General features: G+C 36.2%; 1 protein-coding gene across 1 annotated transcript; it reads right to left on the reverse strand.

The window, feature by feature from the left end:
• Positions 1-233: 233 nt before the first annotated feature.
• On the reverse strand, positions 234-22,950 carry LOC121314773 (cleft lip and palate transmembrane protein 1-like protein). Its single transcript, XM_041248439.1, has 17 exons — positions 22,490-22,950; positions 21,786-21,880; positions 21,401-21,590; positions 20,589-20,734; positions 20,233-20,311; positions 19,785-19,902; positions 19,480-19,574; positions 17,408-17,492; positions 17,008-17,111; positions 15,985-16,050; positions 15,326-15,376; positions 10,932-11,014; positions 10,164-10,198; positions 7,279-7,334; positions 6,894-6,938; positions 1,167-1,282; positions 234-652 (listed from the first exon to the last, which is right to left on the reverse strand). The coding sequence occupies exons 1-17, from the start codon at positions 22,691-22,693 to the stop codon at positions 568-570; spliced, it is 1,653 nt and encodes a 550-aa protein (XP_041104373.1). The 5' UTR covers positions 22,694-22,950; the 3' UTR covers positions 234-567.
• Between the last annotated feature and the right edge of the window lie 489 nt (positions 22,951-23,439).

A 23,439-nucleotide genomic window follows, 5' to 3' on the forward strand; every position in this document is an offset into this window, starting at 1 on the left:
ACTACTAAGTTTTTGTATATAGCTATGGCCAGAAGTTTTGCATCACTCTGTAGAATTAACTAATTTTGCTTCATAAAATAAAATGAAACCTGCTGAATAATGTTAAGTTAACATATTGAATTACATACTGCTTTTACTGTTTTCCATATACCAGTACTTAACAAAAAATGACATTTTTAAATTCATCATGAAATACTGCACTACTGCTATGGTTTCCGGGAGACTTTTGCAATATCATTTTGCAGTTTCATTGATTACATGTTAGAAAAGATCTAAATTACGCGATGCAAATGTTAGGCCATAGCTGTAGGCTCTGGCTAACAATGGGATCACCCACAAAGCCAATTTTTATTGTCTAAACACTAAAACCTCATCTAAACCTCATACCTCCTGTCTGTGCCAGACAGAAGCATACAGGAACTTAACAGATATTTTGATGTACTGCAGGATCTGCTCTGCACATTGTTTTAGAAACATGTTCTACCTCTGAATACACTTCTGAACTGGAAGTCAGAAGTTTCCACTCCAGCAAAAAGTTGGTGTATCTGGAGCCTCAGGCCAAGTTTTTTAGTCTTTGTGAGGTTTTCCTTTAGGTTTCTCATCATATGACTCTCCATATTCATTCACTCGACTTTTATCCACAGGGTAAAGCCTACAAAATAAAACACATACAATCAGATTAATTAACAATCATGAACTTCTTATAAATGAATTCAACATTGAAGATGTTACTGCACAGTGGCAGAACCAAAACATGTAAGAGACAGCCTAAACCTCTGCTTTAGATTTTACTGCTCTATATACAACATTTTTACTAGGACTACTAATGCACCACAGAAACTTTCCTTAAAAAAAATGTTTTCTCCAAGCCATGTGCAAATTGTTTTAATTATTGTATTTATCATTAAGTTAAACTTACTGCAGGTGTCTCTGTATGGCTGTTCAGATGTTGTGATCAAAATTCTTTCCATGGCCAAAACCAAAATATTTTAATTTAAAAACAAAAAAAAAAAAGCACTTTTTTTTTTTTTTTTTTTTTTTTTAAGCAAACCACTCAATCTCTGAAACAGACCAAATCTTTGCTTCTGTGAGTTACAGAATGTATTTAAATAACAGCAACTTTTGTGTGAATAGAGCTCACTAACTCTGAAGACTCTTATGCTTACCATTTTTGATAAAGGTAGACAAGAAACACCACATCGTCTCTGAAGCAGGCAAGCCTGTGTGATGTTGGCATGGTAATAATAAAAGCGAAGACATCATCAATGAAGGTGTTGAATGCCTAGAAAAACAAAGGGTAGCAATTACCACAGCTTTGATCATCATCTGAAGGCACAGTAGAGTACGTTCTCTCTTCCAACTGCTGCAATGAAAAGCAATCAAAGCATTTGACGGTTCTCAGTATTTTTAAATTTATGATCTGCCAACAAGCTCAGCATTACAAAACTAAAAACATTCTTTAATGAATACAGAACAAACATTAGCAAGAATTTAGCATTACTCTAGCCTACAACAAATACTGCCGTTCACTTATCGGTCAAGCAGGCAAGGAAGCTGAGATTCTGTTCGTATGTAAGGTAACCAGCATTAGTGGAATGGAGAAAAGGTATTAACACTAGAGCTACCGGGCATACATACATACCTAGAACTACCGCAGCTGTCTTTTTTACATTCTATTAAAATGCATCTAAAACTACTGCAGCGTTGCACACTGCGAAACTGTTCTGTGTTAAATTTAGTCAAAACAGCGTGTTCAATTTAACATATCAAACAGTGCTTAACTTTAATTCCGATTTCCTCACTTGTATTTTCCCACAATTTATTTGTAAATCAGATGTTTTGATGTTATTGTTTGTTTTCCTTCGTGATATTGTCTTTGACAGTTTTTGCAGCCTGTTTGTTACACGAGAGAAACCTGTTACAACACAAGCACTGACATGAGAATTGGGGGTGGTGTTGGAAGCAATAGAGAATAGTGTCAGAGATTTGTTTGTTTGACTGTTTTATACAAGTATTTTCTCTTTACCCTTTTATTTTGTACCTGAGTTTGAGTCTGTTAGCTGTTAACAGTAAGTTCCATCTCCAGGTTCGCAAAAGCTGGTTTGGTACACTATTATTCAGTAGCATTTCAATATAATCACGCCTAAGACTTGCTGTGCAGTTCTGCGTTGTATTGGTCCATTTTAAGTAGAAAATAAGTATTTTTAAATAGAAAATGAGTATTTTTACAACTGTTGATAGATAAATCACGTCTGAAAAGGTCTCCTGTAGCTATTCAAACCAAAAACACGAAGCTCTCAAGTTCAGCAATGCTAAGCCAAACCCACTGTTTTTACTATGACAGTCAAAATGACAACTGTGGTAGTTCTAGGTATAACGTATTACATCTCCAAAAGTTTAAAGTATGCATGTTAATAGATTATATTTATCAACTAACTAAATGCAAAGTGAGTGAACAGAAGAAAAATCTACATCAAATCCACATTTGGTGTGACCACCATTTGCCTTCAAAACAGCATCAATTCTTCTAGGTACACTTGCACAAAGTCAGGGATTTTGTAGGCATATAGTCAGGTGTATGATTAAACAATTATACCAAACAGGTGCTAATGATCATCAATATGTAGGTTGAAACACAATCATTAACTGAAACAGAAACAGCTGTGTAGGAGGAATAAAACTGGGTGAGGAACAGCCAAACTCAGTTAACAAGGTGAGGTTGCTGAAGACAGTTTACTGTCAAAAGTCATACACCATGGCAAGACTGAGCACAGCAACAAGACACAAGGTAGTTATACTGCATTAGCAAGGTCTCTCCCAGGCAGAAATTTCAAGGCAGACAGGGGTTTCCAGATGTGCTGTCCAAGCTCTTTTGAAGAAGCACAAAGAAACGGGCAACGCTGAGGACCGTAGACGCAGTGGTCGGCCAAGGAAACTGCAGCAGATGAAAGACACATCATGCTTACTTCCCTTCACAATTGGAAGATGTCCAGCAGTGCCATCAGCTCAGAATTGGCAGAAAACAGTGGGACCCTGGTACACCCATCTACTGTCCGGAGAAGTCTGGTCAGAAGTGGCCTTCATGGAAGACTTGCGGCCAAAAAGCCATACCTCCGACGTGGAAACAAGGCCAAGCGTCTCAACTATGCACAAAAACACAGGAACTGGGGTGCAGAAAAATGGCAGCAGGTGCTCTGGACTGATGAGTCAAAATTTGAAATATTTGGCTGTAGCAGAAGGCAGTTTGTTCGCCGAAGGGCTGGAGAGCGGTACACGAATGAGTGTCTGCAGGCAACAGTGAAGCATGGTGGAGGTTCCTTGCATGTTTGGGGCTGCATTTCTGCAAATGGAGTTGGGGATTTGGTCAGAATTAATGGTCTCCTCAATGCTGAGAAGTACAGGCAGATACTTATCCATCATGCAGTACCATCAGGGAGGCATCTGATTGGCCCCAAATTTATTCTGCAGCATGACAATGACCCCAAACATACAGCGAAAGTCATTAAGAACTATCTTCAGCATAAAGAAGAACAAGGAGTCCTGAAAGTGATGGTATGGCCCCCACAGAGCCCTGATCTCAACATCATCGAGTCTGTCTGGGATTACATGAAGAGAGAGAAGCAACTGAGGCTGCCTAAATCCACAGAAGAACTGTGGTTAGTTCTCCAAGATGTTTGGGCCAACCTACCTAACGAGTTCCTTCAAAAACTGTGTGCAAGTGTACCTAGAAGAATTGATGCTGTTTTGAAGGCAAAGGGTGGTCACACCAAATATTGATTTGATGCAGATTTTTCTTCTGTTCACTCACTTTGCATTTTGTTAATTGATAAATATAATCTATTACCATGTCTATTTTTGAAAGCATTCTTACTTTACAGCATTTTTTTCACACCTACCTAAAACCTTTGCACAGTACTATCTATGTAGCTCTCTCTCTCTCTCTCTCTCTCTCTCTCTCTCTCTCTCTCTCTCTCTCTCTCTCTCTCTCTCTCTCTCTCTCTCTCTCTCTCTCTCTCTCTCTCTCTCTCTCTCTCTCTCTCTCTCTCTCTCTCTCTCTCTCTCTCTCTCTCTCTCTCTCTCTCTCTCTCTCTCTCTCTCTCTCTCTCTCTCTCTCTCTCTCTCTATATATATATATATATATATATATATATATATATATATATATATATATATATATATATATATATATATATATATATATATATATAACACACACACACACACATACAGTGCCTTGCAAAAGTATTCAGACCCCTGACCAATTCTCTTATATTACTGAATTACAAATGGTACATTGAAATTTCATTCTGTTTGATATTTTATTTCTAAACACTGAAACTCAGAATCAATTATTGTAAGGTGACATTGGTTTTATGTTGGGAAATATTTTTAAGAAAAATAAAAAACTGAAATAATCTTGCTTGCATAAGTATTCAACCCCTGTGCTGTGGAAGCTCCCAGTTTACACTGATGAAAGCAATTGCCCAAACGAGGACACAATTACCTTACCATTGGCCTCCACCTGTGAACCATTAAAGTTGCTGTCACATTTTCTGGATAAAAACCCCCACTGTTGAAGGATCATTGGTAAGGCTGTGAATCTGAAGGAAAATGAAGACGAAAGAGCATTCTACAAAAGTTAGAGATAAAGTAATACAAATGCAGAGATTAGGGAAAGGGTACAAAATAATATCAAAGTGTTTGGATATCCCAGTGAGCACAGTTGGATCAATAATCAGGAAGTGGAAGCTGCATCACACCACCCAGGCACTGCCAAGAAAAGGCCGCCCCTTAAAACTCAGCACTCAAACAAGAAGGAGACTTGTGAGAGAAGCCACATAAAGGCCAACAATCACTTTGAAGGAGCTGCAGAGTTTAATGGCTGGGAGAGGAGAAATGGTGCACCAGTCAACCATATCAAGAGCTCTGCATAACGCTGGCCTGTATGGGAGGGTGGCAAGAAAGAAGCCGTTACTCAAAAAGTACCATCTGAAAGCACGTCTGGAGTTTGCCAGAAAGCATGAGAGTGACCCAGCTGCGATGTGGGAAAAGGTTTTTGGTCAGATGAGACCAAGATTTAGCTTTTTGGCCAAAACTCAAAGCACTATGTGTGGCGCAAACCTAACACTGCCCATGCCTCAAGACACACCATCCCTACAGTGAAGTATGGTGGTGGCAGCATCATGCTGTGGGGATGCTTCTCATCAGCAGGGACTGGGCAACTTGTTACAATTTGAAGGAAGAATGGATGGAGCAAAATACAGGAAAATACTGCAAGAGAATCTGCTTCAGTCTGCTAAAAAAACTGAAGCTTGGAAAGAAATTCACCTTTCAGCAGGACAATGATCCAAAGCACAAGGCCAAAGCAACATCGGAATGGCTCAAGAACAAAAAGGTGAATGTCCTACAGTGACCCAGTCAAAGTCCTGATCTCAATCCCATTGAGAATCTGTGGCACTATTTGAAAATTGCTGTCCACGAGCGTCATCCAACCAACCTGGAGTAAATCTGCCAAGCAGAATGGGCCAAAATCACTCCTACACTGTGTGCAAAGCTGGTACATACTTACCCCAAAAGACTTAAAGCTGTTATTGCAGCGAAAGGTGGCTCTACCAAATATTAAAGTGTGGGGGTTGATTACTTATGCAAACAAGATATTTCAGTTTTTTATTTTTCTTACAAATATTTCCCAACATAAAACTTATGTTACCTTACAATAATTAATTTTGAGTTTAAGTGTTTTAAAATAAAATATCGAACAGAACGAAATTTCAATGTACCATTTGTAATTCAGTAATATGAGAGAATTGGTCAGGGGTCTGAATACTTTTGCAAGCCACTGTATATATATATATATATATATATATATATATATATATATATATATATATATATATATATATATACACACACACACACACACACACAATCTATATAGAAATCAGTACACATTTCCAGCAAGTGAGGCACTGTTTAAGTGAGGCATTTCAGAATGACATGCTTGCCTTTTTTATATCCCATGAGATTCTGAATCGCTCTAAAGCAGCAGAACGGGTTTTTGACTGAAGCAGATGGCGTAACATAGAGATCAATATGCGTCCACGCGCATAATCTGGTTTGTTTACTCTTTGCTGTCTAAAACTTTTAAATAGAGGCTCGAGCTGCTGTGTTCATCCTGTTAGTTTTATATAAAATATAAAAATAAAACTGTCATGCAACTTCTGGTGAGGCAGTAAACAAGTGCACAGTATATTTGTCATTTCTAGAGAATACAAACATCAGATTTTTGTCAATATTTATATATTTGTCCCAGAAGTTGTTAATATTGGTTTTAATTGGATATTTAATTGATACAATTACTGCATCCATCTCATTCAATAGATAGTAGTACATGGAGGTCTGCGAAATTTTTGGAGGTTCAGAAGGGGTCCACACACACCCAAAAAGGTTGGGAACTACTGTTGTAGAACACTTTCTTTGACAAATCCATAAATGTTTTATCAATGTGTAGATATGAACATTCATTGTTTTAATGAACATTATTATACATTACTATATTATTTATTTTGGCGACACTTGTCAGGTTGAGATGAATTGATCAATTTTCAGGTCCTGGTAATGTATACCTGGTGTATACAGTTAGATTGTCCAGCATTTTGGAAACCAACCCTTTTTATATATATTATTATATATGTATGTATTAAAAAAAAAAAAAAAAAAAAAAGCTAGCAAGCCATCAATTATATATATATATATATATATATATATATATATATATATATATATTCTTCTTTTAATATAAACTTGTACTAGTGTCCCGTGGTAGTCAAATGAATAGTTACCTGGATGATCCACACTACTGTACTAGATTACTGTAAATGAAACAAATTTACCTTGTACATGAATGCCTTCCATGGCAAATGGGCAACAGATTTGAACTGTTAAAAATAAATAAATTAATTAATAATAATAATAAAAATAATAATGACACATTCATCAAATGTCAGTACAAATGGAAGCACTACATATTTAAAGTCTGTACATTCACACAGTCCCTTTTTTCTCCATTGAGTTATATATTCTGTTTTTATCTTACACTGTCTTCTTATATATAAAACACATTTTAAACACCAGGCATGCAAGGGCATTGCAAAAACACACAACATTATAAATCAATAATATATCTAATCACCTACATAAGCTCAGAAGAGACCATACATATTTTCTAATTACAGGACATTTAGGAAAGACACAGCAAAACACGTTTTCAGTACTAACCTTATAATTAACAAAGAGCTGCGGTAACATGAACAAGAATCCAAAAGCATAAACCCCTTGTTAAAAAAAATAAAAAAATAATCAGAATGCATTACAGGTATATTCATAGTATGTGGTTAACAATTAACAAACGTCTATGCAACGTTTAATAGAACCTAGACCAATATCCCCCCTATGCACATGTAAAAATGTGGGTTTGACAGACAAGCCTTCATATCCCCCCTTGATTCTGATACACTCGATAATTTGTACCAAATTATCACTAGGATAATAGGGGTGGGTATTAGGACTGAGGATCTGTATTGCAATACTGAAGACAATATTGTGATATATTGCAATACATATTGGAATTCAACGGTGAATGATGCTGATGTTGATTTTTGGCTACCGAAATAAATCTACATATATAAACTGTGCTTTTTGTCATTTTTATTAATTTAAAGTATTAGAATGTAATATGACAAATTAAGCTCTCATATGAAATGCCCAGTAACTAATTTTTGTTGGATCCTCTGAAGTACATACATGTGCTCCCAATTTGAAAAATAGAAACAGTGTTGGTTTGAAAGCTATTTTAACTCTCTAAAAACACTGATTTTAAATGCAATTTTTTAATTTTTTTTTTATTATAAACATGTTTTTCAAAAGTGTATCCTATGACCATGGGTTTAAAGCTGCTTTATATATCGGTCAGTGTCAGGGTGTGGAATAAACAACTGATCTAGATTGAAGATTTAATATATATTACAAAAGCATAAATAACTAATACACATTTAAAATTAATAACAAAAAAAAAAAATACTGCTAAGTAACGTTATAAACTATTTATGTACCTGCTTTGCTGTAGGTAGACGGAAAAAAACAAAAATAAATAAATAAATTCAGAACATAGTGTAAAATTACATTGTTCCAAACTGCCAGCAGATAGTCTTTACAAATAAATATAAAAACAATTAAAATTGTATTGATATAGTCCTTAAATTGGTGACAAATCAAAAATAACTGAGCGTTTGTGTAATTTGCAATTTTATTGAATGCAGAGCTCCTGAAAAAATAGAGGGGAGAGGACGTGACATATAACAGAGGGCATCGTGGTGATTGAAGTTCTGTGCTGGTGATGACACCATATTTGAAAGGAATCACAAAATATGCATAGTAAAAAAAAATAGTAAAAAAAATAACCAAACCACCAAAGACAACATTTACTCGCTAGATGCTTTCAAAACAAGCCAAATATTGCTGGAAAACTGCCATTCTGGCAGCACTGATCATGGGGGAGCAGCCTAAGTCGTGGGCGAGATGCATGCATTACCTATTAATTGTCACCTCAATTCAATGTACAAATCAAACATGAATTCATATTATTTGTTTTAGAAAAAGCAATACTTTAATTGCCATTGCAGTACTTTAAGATGTAGGACTGTATGTAAGGTTGGTGGTACCACCAGCATATTTTACTTTAGCCTTGCATAAACAACATACCACAATGTTTGATGCTATACAGCCATCCTTTTTAGATTTATTTTATTAGGAAATAATTCCACACATTTGGCTTTGCTTTGCAGAATTTAAGCACCTCTGTGTGCTTTGAGCCATGTTTTCTTTTATGTTAGCAGTGCTTGCATTAAGAGTTCTTGCTGGAAGTGATTATCTCACGAGTAGACGTTTCCCTGAATCAATTTAACCAAAAATACTGCCACAAAATTGTCAGAAATATTAGGTTTCACACATATCTACAAATGTAACCTGTGATCATATTTTGTTACGTATCAATATGAGGAAATGTTCAGTTTTGTGGGTACCTCTATCTAGAATTAAACAAATAATTACAGTAACGTCACTAAGAAAATGAAAAGTTTCCCTCATGCTGGGAATTTGTTTAGCAGTAACATTATTTTAGTCCTGCACATAGAGCTTGTTTAAATGTATGCATCACATACCTAACAATTATACAATTTGGCAAATAAAGCCGCAAGTTTGTGGACATTTAATCAATTTAAATGTATAGGCTTTACGATGTATACATTGTAAGTACCGTGATGTGAATAGGGTTACTAGACATCCTGGGAAAACAGTGACTGTCCCAGAATTCAGCCTTCATTTTTTGCCCCGGTCGGAAACGGTAAAGCTGTTAAATCATTTTTAAAGTACAAAACAGTGGTGTGCTCAGCAAGTTAACAGAAGCGTCGTTTATTAGGTTGTGTTATCCTCATTCAAAATAAAATAAACAATCTTACACATTGTGTGTTAAATAATTCTGATTATGCGTAGATCAACCGGTTTAAATGGTAATAGCTGATCTATTTTTCCAATCTGGCTTTTTGTACATTTAATATATTTTGATTAGAAGACAATAGTACGCAAACAATGAGTTACGATGATCTGCAATAAATACACTTGATTAAAAATCATTTTTGTGTTATTATATGTTTTTTTTTTTGTTTTTGTTTTTTTAATGGCTTTAGAGTTGCTATGGCGTCAGTGAATTGAAGTTTTTTACAAGTTGCTCTTCGTTGACTCTATAGGTTTGCTCTTTTTCATTTTCTACGTTTTCTTTTTCCTCATCCATTTCGGTTTGGTAATTTGCATATTCATTGTCACTATTTTTGCTTTGAAAATAATCTGTTATTTTTTTAGCAGCCATTTTAACGTTTTAACTTCTTGAAGTGCTTAAAATGGAAAACCTACCCCTTAAACTCTCTGACTGGTTAAAGGTAGTGTCATGACGTAACTTTGAAACACCGCTGACATGTGGTTCCAAGATTTTATTTTCACCCAGCGCACGCAATCTTTATCTTTAAAGGCACAGATGCATCTGTAAACAGAAGCATATAAATAACATGGAACAGTATTGCTTTGTGAGGTTAGGAAAACACATGTCTTACCGTTTACAAGGCTGTTGATTAGCCAAGAGTACCAACTGTGAAAAAATCAAATCAAGTAAAATTGTTAATTGCAATAATATATAAATATACAGGCTAAATGCACTATAATGAACCCTTCTTATAATAAACTCCCATTTTTAACGATCCCAACAGCAAGAGCCGATCTTTTCAATGCAAATTAGCTCTATTAGAACGAGCACGTACAGGATCGACCCAGATACAACGATCTTAGTACTGACGGACAGTGTGAATATGTTATTCTCTCAGTAAAAACAAAGACCATTGTTGGCTAAGTGAAAGATAAAGCTAAGTCAAAGATAACCTATTAATGTGCGAGTCATGCATGATGTACGCAAGTGCTGCCTGCCCGCTATCTTCACACAAACTGCAACCAGGCAACGGGCATGAGGAGGCAACTGCAAACAGTGCATTGAGAACTGCACGAAAAACATGAAGCAATCTACACGGCATACTTTTTTTCCCCCAAGAGAAAGGACATGTAATTACTGTATTCAGCATGTAAGTGTGGATTTTTCAATTCTTTACTGTTTTCTTTTCAACATATCGTTTAAATGTTGGTCAATGAGAAGTAATCTTTACAAAAATAAGTACTATATATTGCTGTTCAATTCAAATTGGGCATTTTTTTATTATGATGCAGCTAATTGCCAAACCACATATATATATATATATATATATATATATATATATATATATATTTTTTTGTTTAAAAAAAGTTTTTAAAAAGTATAAAATCAGGACTCTTACCTTTTATATTTTACATACACCAGTGAGTACCCTGCTCCTCCAATACACAAGGGATAGAGCAAATATGATAAATATTTCATTGCCTGAAAAAAAAAAAAAAAAAAAAGTTTTTTGTTGTGGCCTTCAACATCAGGATCTTTTGATCAATACAGCATTGTGTTGGACAAACATATACTGGATAGTTTAAAAATTAGCTAGGTTACATAGACAGCTAGTATGAAGGCAATTTGGTTTCAATATTAAGTGAAGCAGCCAGATGGCAGGAAAACTTTACTGTACCCTACATTTTGACAACTTGAAAGGTGATTGCACTGTATTCTGTGTTCTTAGGAAAGTGACACCTTTGGCTAAACATTCCTTTAACACAGTTTAAACTTCAAAGGAAATTCTGTCTTTCTTCTTTCTCTTCCTTCCTATTAAACTATAATTTTATTGTCTTGCTATCAATCAATCAATCAATTAATGAATCTTTATTTTATATAGCGCCTTTCATAGTGGACCACCACCACAAAGCGGTTTACAAGATGCAGTAACAACATACATGAACTACAGTTTTAAAAAAAAAAAAAAAACTATTAATATATTAATAGAAAATATAGTATATTAATACTATATTAATAGAAAATTGAAGATACAACTAAGCTGCAGAATCACAATAATTTTCTACGCATGGTGCCCTTAGAAAAAAAGAAAATTAACAAACGTTTAAACATGTTAAAATTCTACACGTTGGTTTGACAAGAATAAACAGTGATGAAATACAGAAATTCTCTTATCATAACTATAGAATCAGCATGTTCTAAACACAAACATTATTTATTTCACTAATTACAGGGCAATAGTATGAATGACAGTACAACATTCTACAGTACATTTTCATATGTAAATATTTGAGTGGCCGGTATTTCATAGTTAGGACTTGAAGTTTTTGGTTTTAACCGATAACAACCAGGAAAAAAACACCCTCCTGAAAATCTATTTAGAAAATTTAGTTTCTATTTTTTGCAAATATATTTAATATTGTCAATAGCTCTCTACTCATTCTACATAAAGTTCTGGTCACCTCGCTATAAAAAAGATATTGCTGCTCTAGAAAGAGTGCAAAGAAGAGCGACCAGAATTATTCCGGGCTTAAAAGGCATGTCATATGCAGACAGGCTAAAAGAATTGAATCCGTTCAGTCTTGAACAAAGAAGACTACGTGGCGACCTAATTCAAGCATTCAAAATTCTAAAAGGTATTGACAGTGTCGACCCAAGGGACTTTTTCAGCCTGAAAAAAGAAACAAGGACCAGGGGTCACAAATGGAGTTTAGAAAAAGGGGCATTCAGAACAGAAAATAGGAGACACTTTTTTACACAGAGAATTGTGAGGGTCTGGAATCAACTCCCCAGTAATGTTGTTGAAGCTGACACCCTGGGATCCTTCAAGAAGCTGCTTGATGAGATTTTGGGATCAATAAGCTACTAACAACCAAACGAGCAAGATGGGCCGAATGGCCTCCTCTCGTTTGTAAACTTTCTTATGTTCTTATGTTCAAAGACATTGCTACTGACCAATCGGCAATTAGACTTATGTAACAGAAAACACTTGTTCGACTAGCGTGGGCTTGTGACTTGTTACTAGTGTGGGCTGAAAAAACAACTCATACTGTAGCTGGAAAAAAAAAAAAAACTCCTCCAGTGTTTTAAAATTATTTTTGTTTTTGTTTAAGACCAATACATTCAGGACCAATAATTAAAGTTAAGACAACATTTATGTTTACAAAATTAATGATTGGTGTAAAATATAAAAAATTAATAAAACAACATCAGTATTAAGATTAATAAAATAATACGTATAATAAATAAAAAAATACTTACTGTTAAAAAGCTGATTTCCATTACATGAGAGTAGATGTTAACACTTCATGCTGATTTGAACTCTGCTCTCGCCAAGATAAGCACCAACTAAAATGCAGCTTTACAGTAAACTAATGTGATCCATCTACATTTCCATCCATTTGTGTTTCTTTCCATCTGATGATATAGACATGCTTCTGCCTGGTCTTGATGGCTGAAGTGTAATGCTGGCTCCAGGGATCAGCTTATTTTGCCTTCCCAGCCCATTAGCATACCAGCCGTCTGGATTGAGCTAAGTAGGGCACATCTCTGGGGTCTTCAAGTGGGCACCTTCCGTCCTCTGTGTTACGTCAACTAGCCCACGACACCTCAAGAGGGCTTGACAGTGATTCTGGCGTCCCAGCATCACCACCCTCCGTCCCCCACTCAACTCAGCCCAGCTTACTTACCCGTACATCAGCATTGCTATTGTGCTTGAGATCCCCAACTAGAATCTTTCCATCTCAACCACAGCCAGTTGCTGCCCTTTCTGCCGCTTCAGATAAGTTCTTCACTGTGCGACGCAACTCTTGGCCACTGAACCCGACATCTCCAGACTGTAGAGTGTGCCACAAATCCTCAACAACACACCTCCACTGGGTAAACCTGGACTCTCCATCCTCGCTGTTCCGTTTCAGCAGCTAGTTGTGCATAACAACATTTTTTTTTCCTCTCATACACCTTATTCACATTCGTGGATACACTTCTTCCAATGCTAAGACTAAACATCGCAGCACCTGGTCATGGCGCCAAGTAAACCGTCCTTGGCTAAGACCCATCTTGCATCCTGTCCAAATGTGCCTTAATGTTGCAGGTGATGAACACAAAGGACATGAGGGATCCTCATCCACCCAGAGGTTTCAGGTTCTGTGGTGATGGGAGAACATCATATGTTGATCTGATGAGCAAACTGATCCTGCTGTTCCACTGTCCATAGGTCTTGCTAGCCACTCTTGCGTTGTTCCACACTCTCCCATCTCATCCATTCTCCCTGCTTGGCCTGGGAAACTGCCTTTACACACCTGATTCTCCTCCTGCTTTTGCACCTCGTTGACTACCAGCTTCCTCCGTTGAGCTGGGGTTGCCTTGAGCCATGTAGGAGGAGCTGAACTGAGACCAAGACCCCCTCTTCCATGCTGAACTTTCCCCATAATATCACCGATTCGAAGGACAGCCTTAGCATCTTCCACGGCTTTCTTTGTCGGCCACTTTCATCCAGTTTTCAACACAGGTGCTGCCTCCCTGACGTATTTCTCGCCTGAATCTACTAATGTCATTTCCAGTCGGACCTTGCCGCACTTAAACTCCTTGGTTAGAGCAGAAACTGGTAGCTGCAGTATTCCTCTACCATAAAGTCCCACTCTGCTGAGCCAGCGTGGAACTCCCAACCATTTCCCAACCATTAAAGCTTCCAGCTTCTCAACTGTTGTCAGGGAAACCTCGTACACAGTCAGTGGCCACAGCAGTCTTGGCAGTAGACCAAACTGAAATCACCAGAGTTTCAGTTTGCCCGGTAAAGCGCTGCCATCTATGCTGTTCAACCTTTCCACTGCTTGTTGTCTAACTTCTCCCACACGAACTGTGTCCTTTAGATCCCTGTCGTACCATCTCCCAAGACTTTCCACTGGCTTCTTGGACACTGTTGGTATTGCCTCACCATTAATGTAGATCTTTTTATCTACTACTTTACCTTTAATTATAGAGATGATCCTTGATTTAGTGGGACTGAATTGCATTCATGCCCATTCAATGTTAATTGTAAATTTGCTGAATAACCGATTAGTGCAAGCTACTGTTGTAGTCATGGTTGTCATGTCATCCATGTATGCTCGAATTGGTGGCAGTTGCATTCCAGAAGCCAAGGGCTCTCCTCCCACTACCCATTTTGATGCCCTGATAATTACTTCCATTGCCATGGTAAAAGCCAGCAAGGTTAAACTCTCCTGTTAACTTTAAGCTTGCTTTGCAGTAGTGCATTTCTTTGCCTTTGTTTGTACACAGTTATTTAACAGTCTTGTACTCAATAAGCTTTACTGACAAACCAGGAAGTGAGTTGAGAAGTTGAAACATGAGCTGCAGTAATAAAACTAAGATTGTAATATGTCTGCATTCAGCTGAATTATTGATACAGAGTTATTTCCTCACCCCACCAAACCCCATCATTACAGTGTGCGGTAATGGGGCATGACATCCTCACTTCAACAAAGAAAGTTAACGTTTGTATATGTATTAGTGAAACGTACATGCAATTTATTATAGAAACTAAACATTATTGCGTTTGAGTGTTGTTTATGTGTAATAACTGAAAAGAACCAATTTTGCCAAATAATAATAAAAACCAAAAAAACACCACTGGAAATAAATTAAAAACTAAAGAATTTCAAGTCTTACTCATAGTAATACCCCACTTCAAATTGTACTGACTGTTTTAAATGGCTTTATAGAGCAGGTCAAAACTCATGTTAATTAACCAAAACAAAAAACAACACACGTACATACATATATCTCTTATACCTGGGTGTCATATGCCTCAGTTCTTCTCTCCGATTCATCAGATTTTCCAAACTGTTAAAGAGAATACAAAACAGGTTATGTGGAGTCATGTATTTTGTTTGCAGTTCTGTTAATCTACTGCACTAGGTTTACCCTCAAAATCTTAAAATCAAAGACCAAGGCGACATACTGAGTAACTAAAATGAGTGAGTTAGATCAGGAAGAGAGTCTTGAATAACAGAAACAGTGCTGCTGGTTGTCTAACACATGAGGGAACACCCTGTAAGCAGTAATCTTTGAATCCAGCCTGGCTGTGTTTTTAATTGATGTACAGTAGTAGCACTTTGACTGTCAGTAGCTAGGTGCATGCTGTCAAATGTATGCATCTGCAAATAAAATGTGTTCAGATTGATCACCAACGTAAGGCAAAAACTTCAGATTGGCTGAACAGACAAGATGAAATCCAATACAGAAAGTGTGACGAGGTCATTTGGCTTGTCATTATCTCTACTTGTAAAGTAGCAATATGTTTGTGATTTGTTTGGGTCTCAGCATTTCCCCCCCCTAGAAGCTGGCTCAGGTCAATAGTGAAATTAGTTTGTTCGTCTCAAATTAGTAACCAGTGTAAATACCATTTTAAAAGGTAAGTTCAACATTAAAAGAAGAAATCATTACTGAACCTTGAATGTTGGTTTCAAGCCATGCCAATGCATTTGTATCTTAAAAGCCTTCTTCACTTTCCAGACCTGTAATGTAAAAGTAAAACTATCAGTGCGATAACACTTTTACATGAAGATTAAAACACTGTGGGGTCAATTCAATTGATAAGCAGTGGCAATCTAAAACAGCACCAGTTTTATGGTGGTGTGTGACAGAGAAATAATGAGTCTTGTGAGGGCGCTGTGTAAAGGGAACAAGTGAAGAGTGCCCTGGACTGGATGATCTGATGACAATTCATTCCAGGGAAAGGTGGAATTCAGCCATCTAGAAAGGGGGCTGAGCTACAGTACACAAGTCATCGTCCCAGAATGTGGCACCCGCGGATTGGAGGAGAAACGGTTGCCCTCACTAGCCAAGGGGGCGTGACTGACGGTACAAAAGGGGACGTGGCTAAGTTCCTTTGTTATGGTAAACCGCAAGTAAACTGCTAAAAGGAGAACTAAAATGAACCGTGATTGTTTAGTGTTTGTTTGTTTAAATGTGTCTAATTATAGTTGTTTGTTGTTATTAGACGGCCAACATGTACCGGGAGCTGTCGCTTAAAGCCAGCACCAAGCCGGACAACACTTCACAACTGTACACGAATAAACTGTATTTCACCACTTGCACGTTAGCACTTACTCTTGACTATTCAATTTAGCTCGTGGTGGTGAATTTGCAGGATTATTCAGGACACCTCCCCCAAATTTATGGGAAAAGCAAAGACATTTTTTCCAACGCAGCACTTAGTTTGTATCTGACTCAGAAGCACAACTTTTTTTGCAAAAAGGACTTGCGGAAAAAAATCTCTACGACTCCCCTTGTGACACATGCAATGCATTTAATATTTGGCCTTAAGCCTTTAAAACTTGTTTTGCTATTGTGGGCCTATTTCAACAGTTCCTTTAGTGTTATTCCACAGGTTAAGACATAGTTTAGATATGGTAAAGGGTTAAAGACATTCACAGAGGCAATGAATTAGTTGTGCATGTTGGGTACTATACCTCTATGATTGAACCGACCCCTGCTGGTATGAGAATCAGCATACTTGTCTGTTCATCCATAAGGTAGAGGAAGATTACAATCGTACTGAAGCATCTCCAAAGCACTGTATTAAATTGAAAAACAATTATCATACTTACAATCTTGGCATTCAAATTAAAAAACTTTAATAAAACTAACAAGTTAAGTTAAAATACAAAATAATCATTTATACCTCTGAAAATTTGTCAGCACTTAAAATCAACCTTCCAACCTTTGAAAATAACCCATCAGCAACTATGGTGGTTGTACCAGTAGATGGCCAATAAAACCTGTATTTAATAATGACACATTGACAGCATGCCAGTTACGCTAGCCTGCCATTCATTCACACCAACAGTCTAGACTGCCTCATGCTTTTACCTGCTTTGCTGGACATGCCAACCATGCTCTTTTTTTTCTTCCAGAAGCTGATATCATTTTTGAAGGCAAGGAAATCAAACAGTAGCTGCAAAACGTCAAGAGTTTTTTTTTATTAATATCTATGCATACACACAGCACAAAAAACACACTGTTTTTCTTTTAAAAATCTATTCATCATGTAAGTTCGTACAGTTTTTATTTACTTATTTATTTAATCTTACTGCTAGCTGTATACGTAAATACTATTTATGTTAAAAAATAATAATAATTGCCTGAGCACAAGCATATTTCCCATTGTTTGGGAAAACTATTCAGAATTATTCAGTCTTTGTGCCTTTTGTGCACAACTGTGTATTTGATCCCCCTTCCATTATTAAACCTTACCATGTAACACAATACAGTCAGCATTCACATATCAAACCTTATAAAATGTTGACTTGAATATCTGATTAGTTCATTTTGTCCCGTTACAACCCTTGTTCATTTTTTCAGGGAACAAAAAATATGTCAAAAATATACAGTTGAAAGGACTGTGTTTTAAAATAAGTAGACTTCCATTTAGATGTACTATATGTGGTTTTGCCAAAAGAGACAACTCACATGTGGACTGTAATACAGAACATACTTTTAAATCCGGTACGTTTTGTAGCAGTAAGTAAAATTCCCCATTAATGACCCAACAGCAAAATTAAATCAAAATGTTACCCATGCACAGAACTGCGTGAACCGTAAGAGACAATGCAATTTCAAAAGATTATAAAAACACCAGTTTCCTGAATTAAAACAGCATCCAAAGTTAGTATTCCAAATTGCACAATATAGTGCTCGATAAGGCCATAATGTCTCAGTTCACTTGCAAATGAAAATGCACAAAAGCAACTTAAGATCAGAGACTTAAAAAAAAATGCATCACAGTATCTAAAACTGTTTAATGGTTAACTTACATTACCGTAGCTTGTCTCGGTCACTTTGTTTTTGCTGCATTTTCATCATGTGAAATTGGAGCAAGCGCTGCGTAATTGCACAATAAAGACAGGCTGATTTGGCTTACGAGGAAAAAAAAAAAAAAAAAAAAAAAAAAAAATGTGGCTGATGGATAAACAAATACATTGTAATACTGAAGAGATGGACTTTGTATCAGAAAACCAGTGAAGGAGTCAGAAATTGCGTGTGACAGGTAAGTGCATTAATTTGTTATATCTGACTGATGTGTATCTGGGTAACGAATATCCAAGTGCTGAGTGTATATGTAATGTGTTATACACATAGGTATTGTATGTAGTTCTCTCAGCTCACACAAGGTACATTTTCTAGGGATTGTAGGAGTACCTGGTCCTTACTACCTGTCAATAAAGCTAACCTTTATAGATTGTTTACAACATTTTCAACAATGAAAACCTACTAGTCATAGTTCTAACATTTAAACTAAGAGCTTTTAAACAGCACAGTGAAAACTTGAAAATATTGGTCCCCCTTTAACCTGGAGTGTTCATTTTCTAAACAGGTTATGCATTTTTTGTTAGTCATTTTGAAACCAATTCATGAGCTTCAAGGAAAAAAGCAATGTGTTGCAAACCCATACATATGGTTAACATGAAACTTTTTACAATTAGATTGTACACCAGTACCAGCAAACAATTTGTATGTGTGTATTGTTACTGTATGCAGCATTTCTCAGCATTAGTCAATCACATTATTCTGACTAATGACCTTCTTTCTTGCCATTTCCCTCATTTTAAATTCTAATTACTGCCGTTTCAGTCAGTCAGTTGCTGAGCTACAAAGGACATTCTTGATCCACATTTTTTGGTGTAAACATGAAGTAATGCATGACGCAACAGTTTATACACCATTATGTAACGTGATGAAGTAATGCTGTGCAACCTGATGTACAGATGCAGAAAACAAAAACAGTTGCATGGTAAAACAAAAGTGATCTGAATTTGCTACATGCAATTTAAATGTATACCATACTGTAGTTTGCTTTAGAAATACATAGACTCTAATGGAAAGCAAATGCCCTGGTAAAGATAAGGGTTTTAGCAAATCCTAGAGTGACAGTTGCAACTTACATGAAAAGCTGCCACAACAAATGTCAGAGCCAAGAAGTAGAGGTTAGTGTCCACGAAGATCCCTTTTATTTCATCTGCATCCTTTTCTGTAAAACCTAAAATTATATTAACATTTAATTCTTCTGTAAAAATGAAACACATATAAATTTTTTGCGCTTTGCCTCTATAAAACAAAACTTAAAATGTGGTTGATTTTTTCATTTATATTTACTGTTTCTGAAATCCTCTTCGGTAAAAAAATATTTTCTCGCTGTTCTATAGGGTTAAATTTCATTGTGTTTGGTCTGCTTTGAAGGTGCACTTACCAAACTGTTGCAGTGAATAGACAGCATCTTGCATGTGAATCCAGAATCTGAGTTTTCCCAGTGAAATTGTATCATAGGAAACTGTGAGAGGTAATTCCACTGTAGAACCATTTATCACCTACAATGAAAACAGACGGTTTGTTTTTTGTTTGTTAGTTTTTTTAATATAGAAGAGAAAACATCGATGCAAGAGATTAACATATTTTGCATTATGCTTTTGATTCCTGTACACTACACATTCACCTTTAAACATCTGTATTTGGTACCAAAATTAAAACACACAATTAAATAATACACTGACTGGCCAAAAATGGAAAACATAAGTAAAATGAGAAAATACAGTAGCTACGCATTTTGTATTTCAGTAGTCAGTTAATCTAATTTTCAGTGTACATCTCCCAACAGGTTCAATAACTGCACTCAATATTGATTATATGAAAAAACGTACCATCAGATCCTTCACTCGATTGCTCAGGAGGTCGACAAACAGTATGGGAAGATATTGCACTTTTTTTCCATATTGCAGTCTGAATTGCATGAAAAAAATTCATAAATATAATCCAAAATGCTTTTTGAGTACATTACAAAACAAAGGGAATTAATTATGAGCTGCATAGTAGGGATAACATTATGTGGTTTTGTAGATAAATTTGCCAACAGAGCCTTTTTCAGAATTCTTTGTGGTCTAGTTAATGTAGTCTAAGGAGAAGTCAAGCTAGACAAAATTTACAAACAACCTTAAAGCTATTTAAAAAAAAAAAAAAGATTCAGTAAAACCATAAAAATCTCTATTGGATAACTCACATCTTCATGTAGCGGTGCACATCACCAGGAAGAGATTCTCCATCAAAAGAAAAGTCATCAGCCATAATGTTAAGAGTGAGACGTGACCTCCAGTGAGCAACTGGTCTGTCTGGGACATTGGGGGTTTTCCTGTGTGGTTCTGACTGCTGCAAAATTAAATTTAAAAGATATATGTTGGTTAACTTGAGGGTGTTAGGCAAATAAAATAAATAGATAAGTTGCATCACATCAGTGAATGCTATTTTATTTATTAATTAACAAAAATGTAAGTATAATAAAAAAAATTGAATGTGAAGTTCAATATAGTTTAGACAAAAACATCAACTTTTGTAAGCAGGAAATAACTAACTGTCGGTCATTAATTGTTTTTGTTTTAAGTAGGTTTCAACATCTTACCTTTAATGCAGTGCTATTTGCTAAGCTTGTGTCAAATTCTTTGTGATAAGAGAATACTTTTTTTTTTATTTTTTAATAATAGGACAGCTATACAAAACACATTTACACCGATTAGAACTTAATCACCAAGCATCCTTTAGAACTCCTTTCCAACTGAGTTGAGTTATGCGATTATGCAATAGTGCCATGATACTGGGAATCCATGCTGTCAATACATCAGACAAGCTGAAAATTCCTTTTTGGAAAGAAGCAGTACATTTTTAAAGAATGTCCTGTTACTGTAAAACTGCACTGCTTTTATAATTAGGAATTTGAGATAAGCACAGTAACAGAACTAAATAACTTGGGCACATTTGCTAAATCAAAATATTATCTACGTTACTAATGCCTTTTTAAATATTTGTTGTGCCTTCTACCTGTGTGGGATCCTCTCCACTGATAAGGTTGACTTCCTGGGGTTTGGGTACCATGTATGCGGTCAAATGTGAAACAAGGTGTACTTCCTTGTTGTCCTGCCAGGGAGAGACACCAGCCTGGTGGACAAATACATATGTGTACAAGGTCCCATTGTTTCTGGTCTTCTTTGGTAAGGAAACATTCACTTTCCTTTATTAAATAAACAATGAAAACGCAAACAGAGCATTAGATTACATAGCCAAAATAAATCTAATAAATGATGCTCAGATTCTACACGTCTAAATAAACGGTTCAGCTAACTACAGAATTATTCTCTGTGTTTCAATTAGCCAGCTTTACTTGTTTGAAATGGTCTTATCTCAGCCAAAAAAAAACTCTACTTACCTCTCAAACTTGGAATGTATATCAAAGTCTTCAATGTTCAAAATTAGGTTTGGATTACCATCCCCTGCAGCCTTCAAGGATGTGTAAATGCTGAGCTGAAAAAAAAAAAACAAACACAACCTCTACTGTCTGCCTTTTCTGATTGGCAATGACAACATAATAACCAAATCCCCACATCTTTGTAATGAATGGGGTATACGGTTGCTCTTTGCTGTTTTTTTTTTTTTTTTTTTTTTTTTTTTTTTTAAGTGTACATTTGTTTTTGAAAGTGTGGTGCTAATTGAGGTTAAAAAGATCCCAACTAAGACGGAATACTGCACCTGCCACATTCAATGACATATTCTACATTAAGGTATAAACTTTCATGTAATTTAATTAGAAAGCAGTCTGTCTGAAATGTCGCCGTCCCCCGTATGTGTGCTAGTAATAACAACCTATGACAAAATAAAATAATGATGTAAATGCTATCCTGAACCTGTGGGATAAAACTGCATAAACCACACACAGCTACTTTTTGGTAAGATAACACTGCAGCAACAGACCCCACACAAGTAGTAATAAATGCATGCAGCTTCCTCATATGCACCAAATACAATTTTGCCCTGCACATTCTCGACTATTCGAACGTCGTAAATAAATGATAAGCAAATGTCGAAATCAGATAAACAAATAAATAAATAATACTATCAGGAAAATATACTAACCTGAAGCCTGGGCTTCTTAGCAAGGTAGGGTATAACACAGTGTACACGGCTGCTTTCATCACAAGGTTTGGTGTAAACTATTCCATACATAACCCAGCAAGTGTGTAGCACATAAACTACAAACACCCCTATTATTAGGGTGGTAAAAGAGGTCTTCTGAAACATGCCGTTTGATTTTTGAGAGCGTACACAGCAATTAAACATGAATATCTTCTTGTCCCAATGGGGAACTAAACACAATTATATGAATAGAGAAAGTTCAATGCAAAAACAAATTAAAAACAGCACGAAATATAATAAAAGCGATTCGGTTTCATTGTACCACAGACAGTCTTCAAATCCCGGTTTTAAGTACGAAATTAATTTATCAATTAAGCTTTCAACATAAGGTTTGGATAAACTGGAGGAACACAGTCCTGGTTTTCACGAGCTGTCAAAAACCGGGCCTGTGTTGTACCGCCTATCGCTCGTCTACACTTCCTGGTGGATGTTGTGATTCATAGGAAGTATTCCAGTAAGCTACCCCAGAGCATTGTGGTAACTGTAGTACACAGTTAAGTTAATATTTTCATCTTCACTCTAGCGGAAGATAGCCTACGCACAGGCGACAGGAAATTTATTTTGAAGTTTGATTAGTGTTTGATGCTGTAGAAGCTATTTGTGAAGTAAATCGTCCAGGAGCGCCCACAGAAATGTTTCACGTGGTACGCAAAACTGAACTACACCGACATCCCATTTCATAACTATAACGGCTCTTCATCAACATGCTGGAAGGTGTTTTTCAGTACGGGGATTAGACGACCTGGACATTTTGCTCATTTAAAAAAAAAATAATAATAATATAGTCCCGGTTTTCAAGCAGTTCATGTAGCGCGACACATTCCAAATACCGTTTGTCAAAATAACGTAAACAACCACTTAGTTTATAGCACCTGCAATGAAAACAATAA

Source organism: Polyodon spathula, chromosome 4 (assembly GCF_017654505.1).
Source record: "Polyodon spathula isolate WHYD16114869_AA chromosome 4, ASM1765450v1, whole genome shotgun sequence".
Classification (NCBI taxonomy): domain Eukaryota; kingdom Metazoa; phylum Chordata; class Actinopteri; order Acipenseriformes; family Polyodontidae; genus Polyodon; species Polyodon spathula.

What these genes read in the sequence shown, in the direction of transcription:
- LOC121314773 (XM_041248439.1), bottom strand. Translation starts at nt 22,693, where the DNA reads ATGTTTAATTGCTGTGTACGCTCTCAAAAATCAAACGGCATGTTTCAG. An exon ending in GTGCACCGCTACATGAAGAT is followed by an intron (nt 20,312 to 20,588) that starts GTGAGTTATCCA and finishes CATGCAATTCAG; the next exon opens with ACTGCAATATGGAAAAAAAG. An exon ending in GCTTGAAACCAACATTCAAG is followed by an intron (nt 15,377 to 15,984) that starts GTTCAGTAATGA and finishes TCTCTTTAACAG; the next exon opens with TTTGGAAAATCTGATGAATC.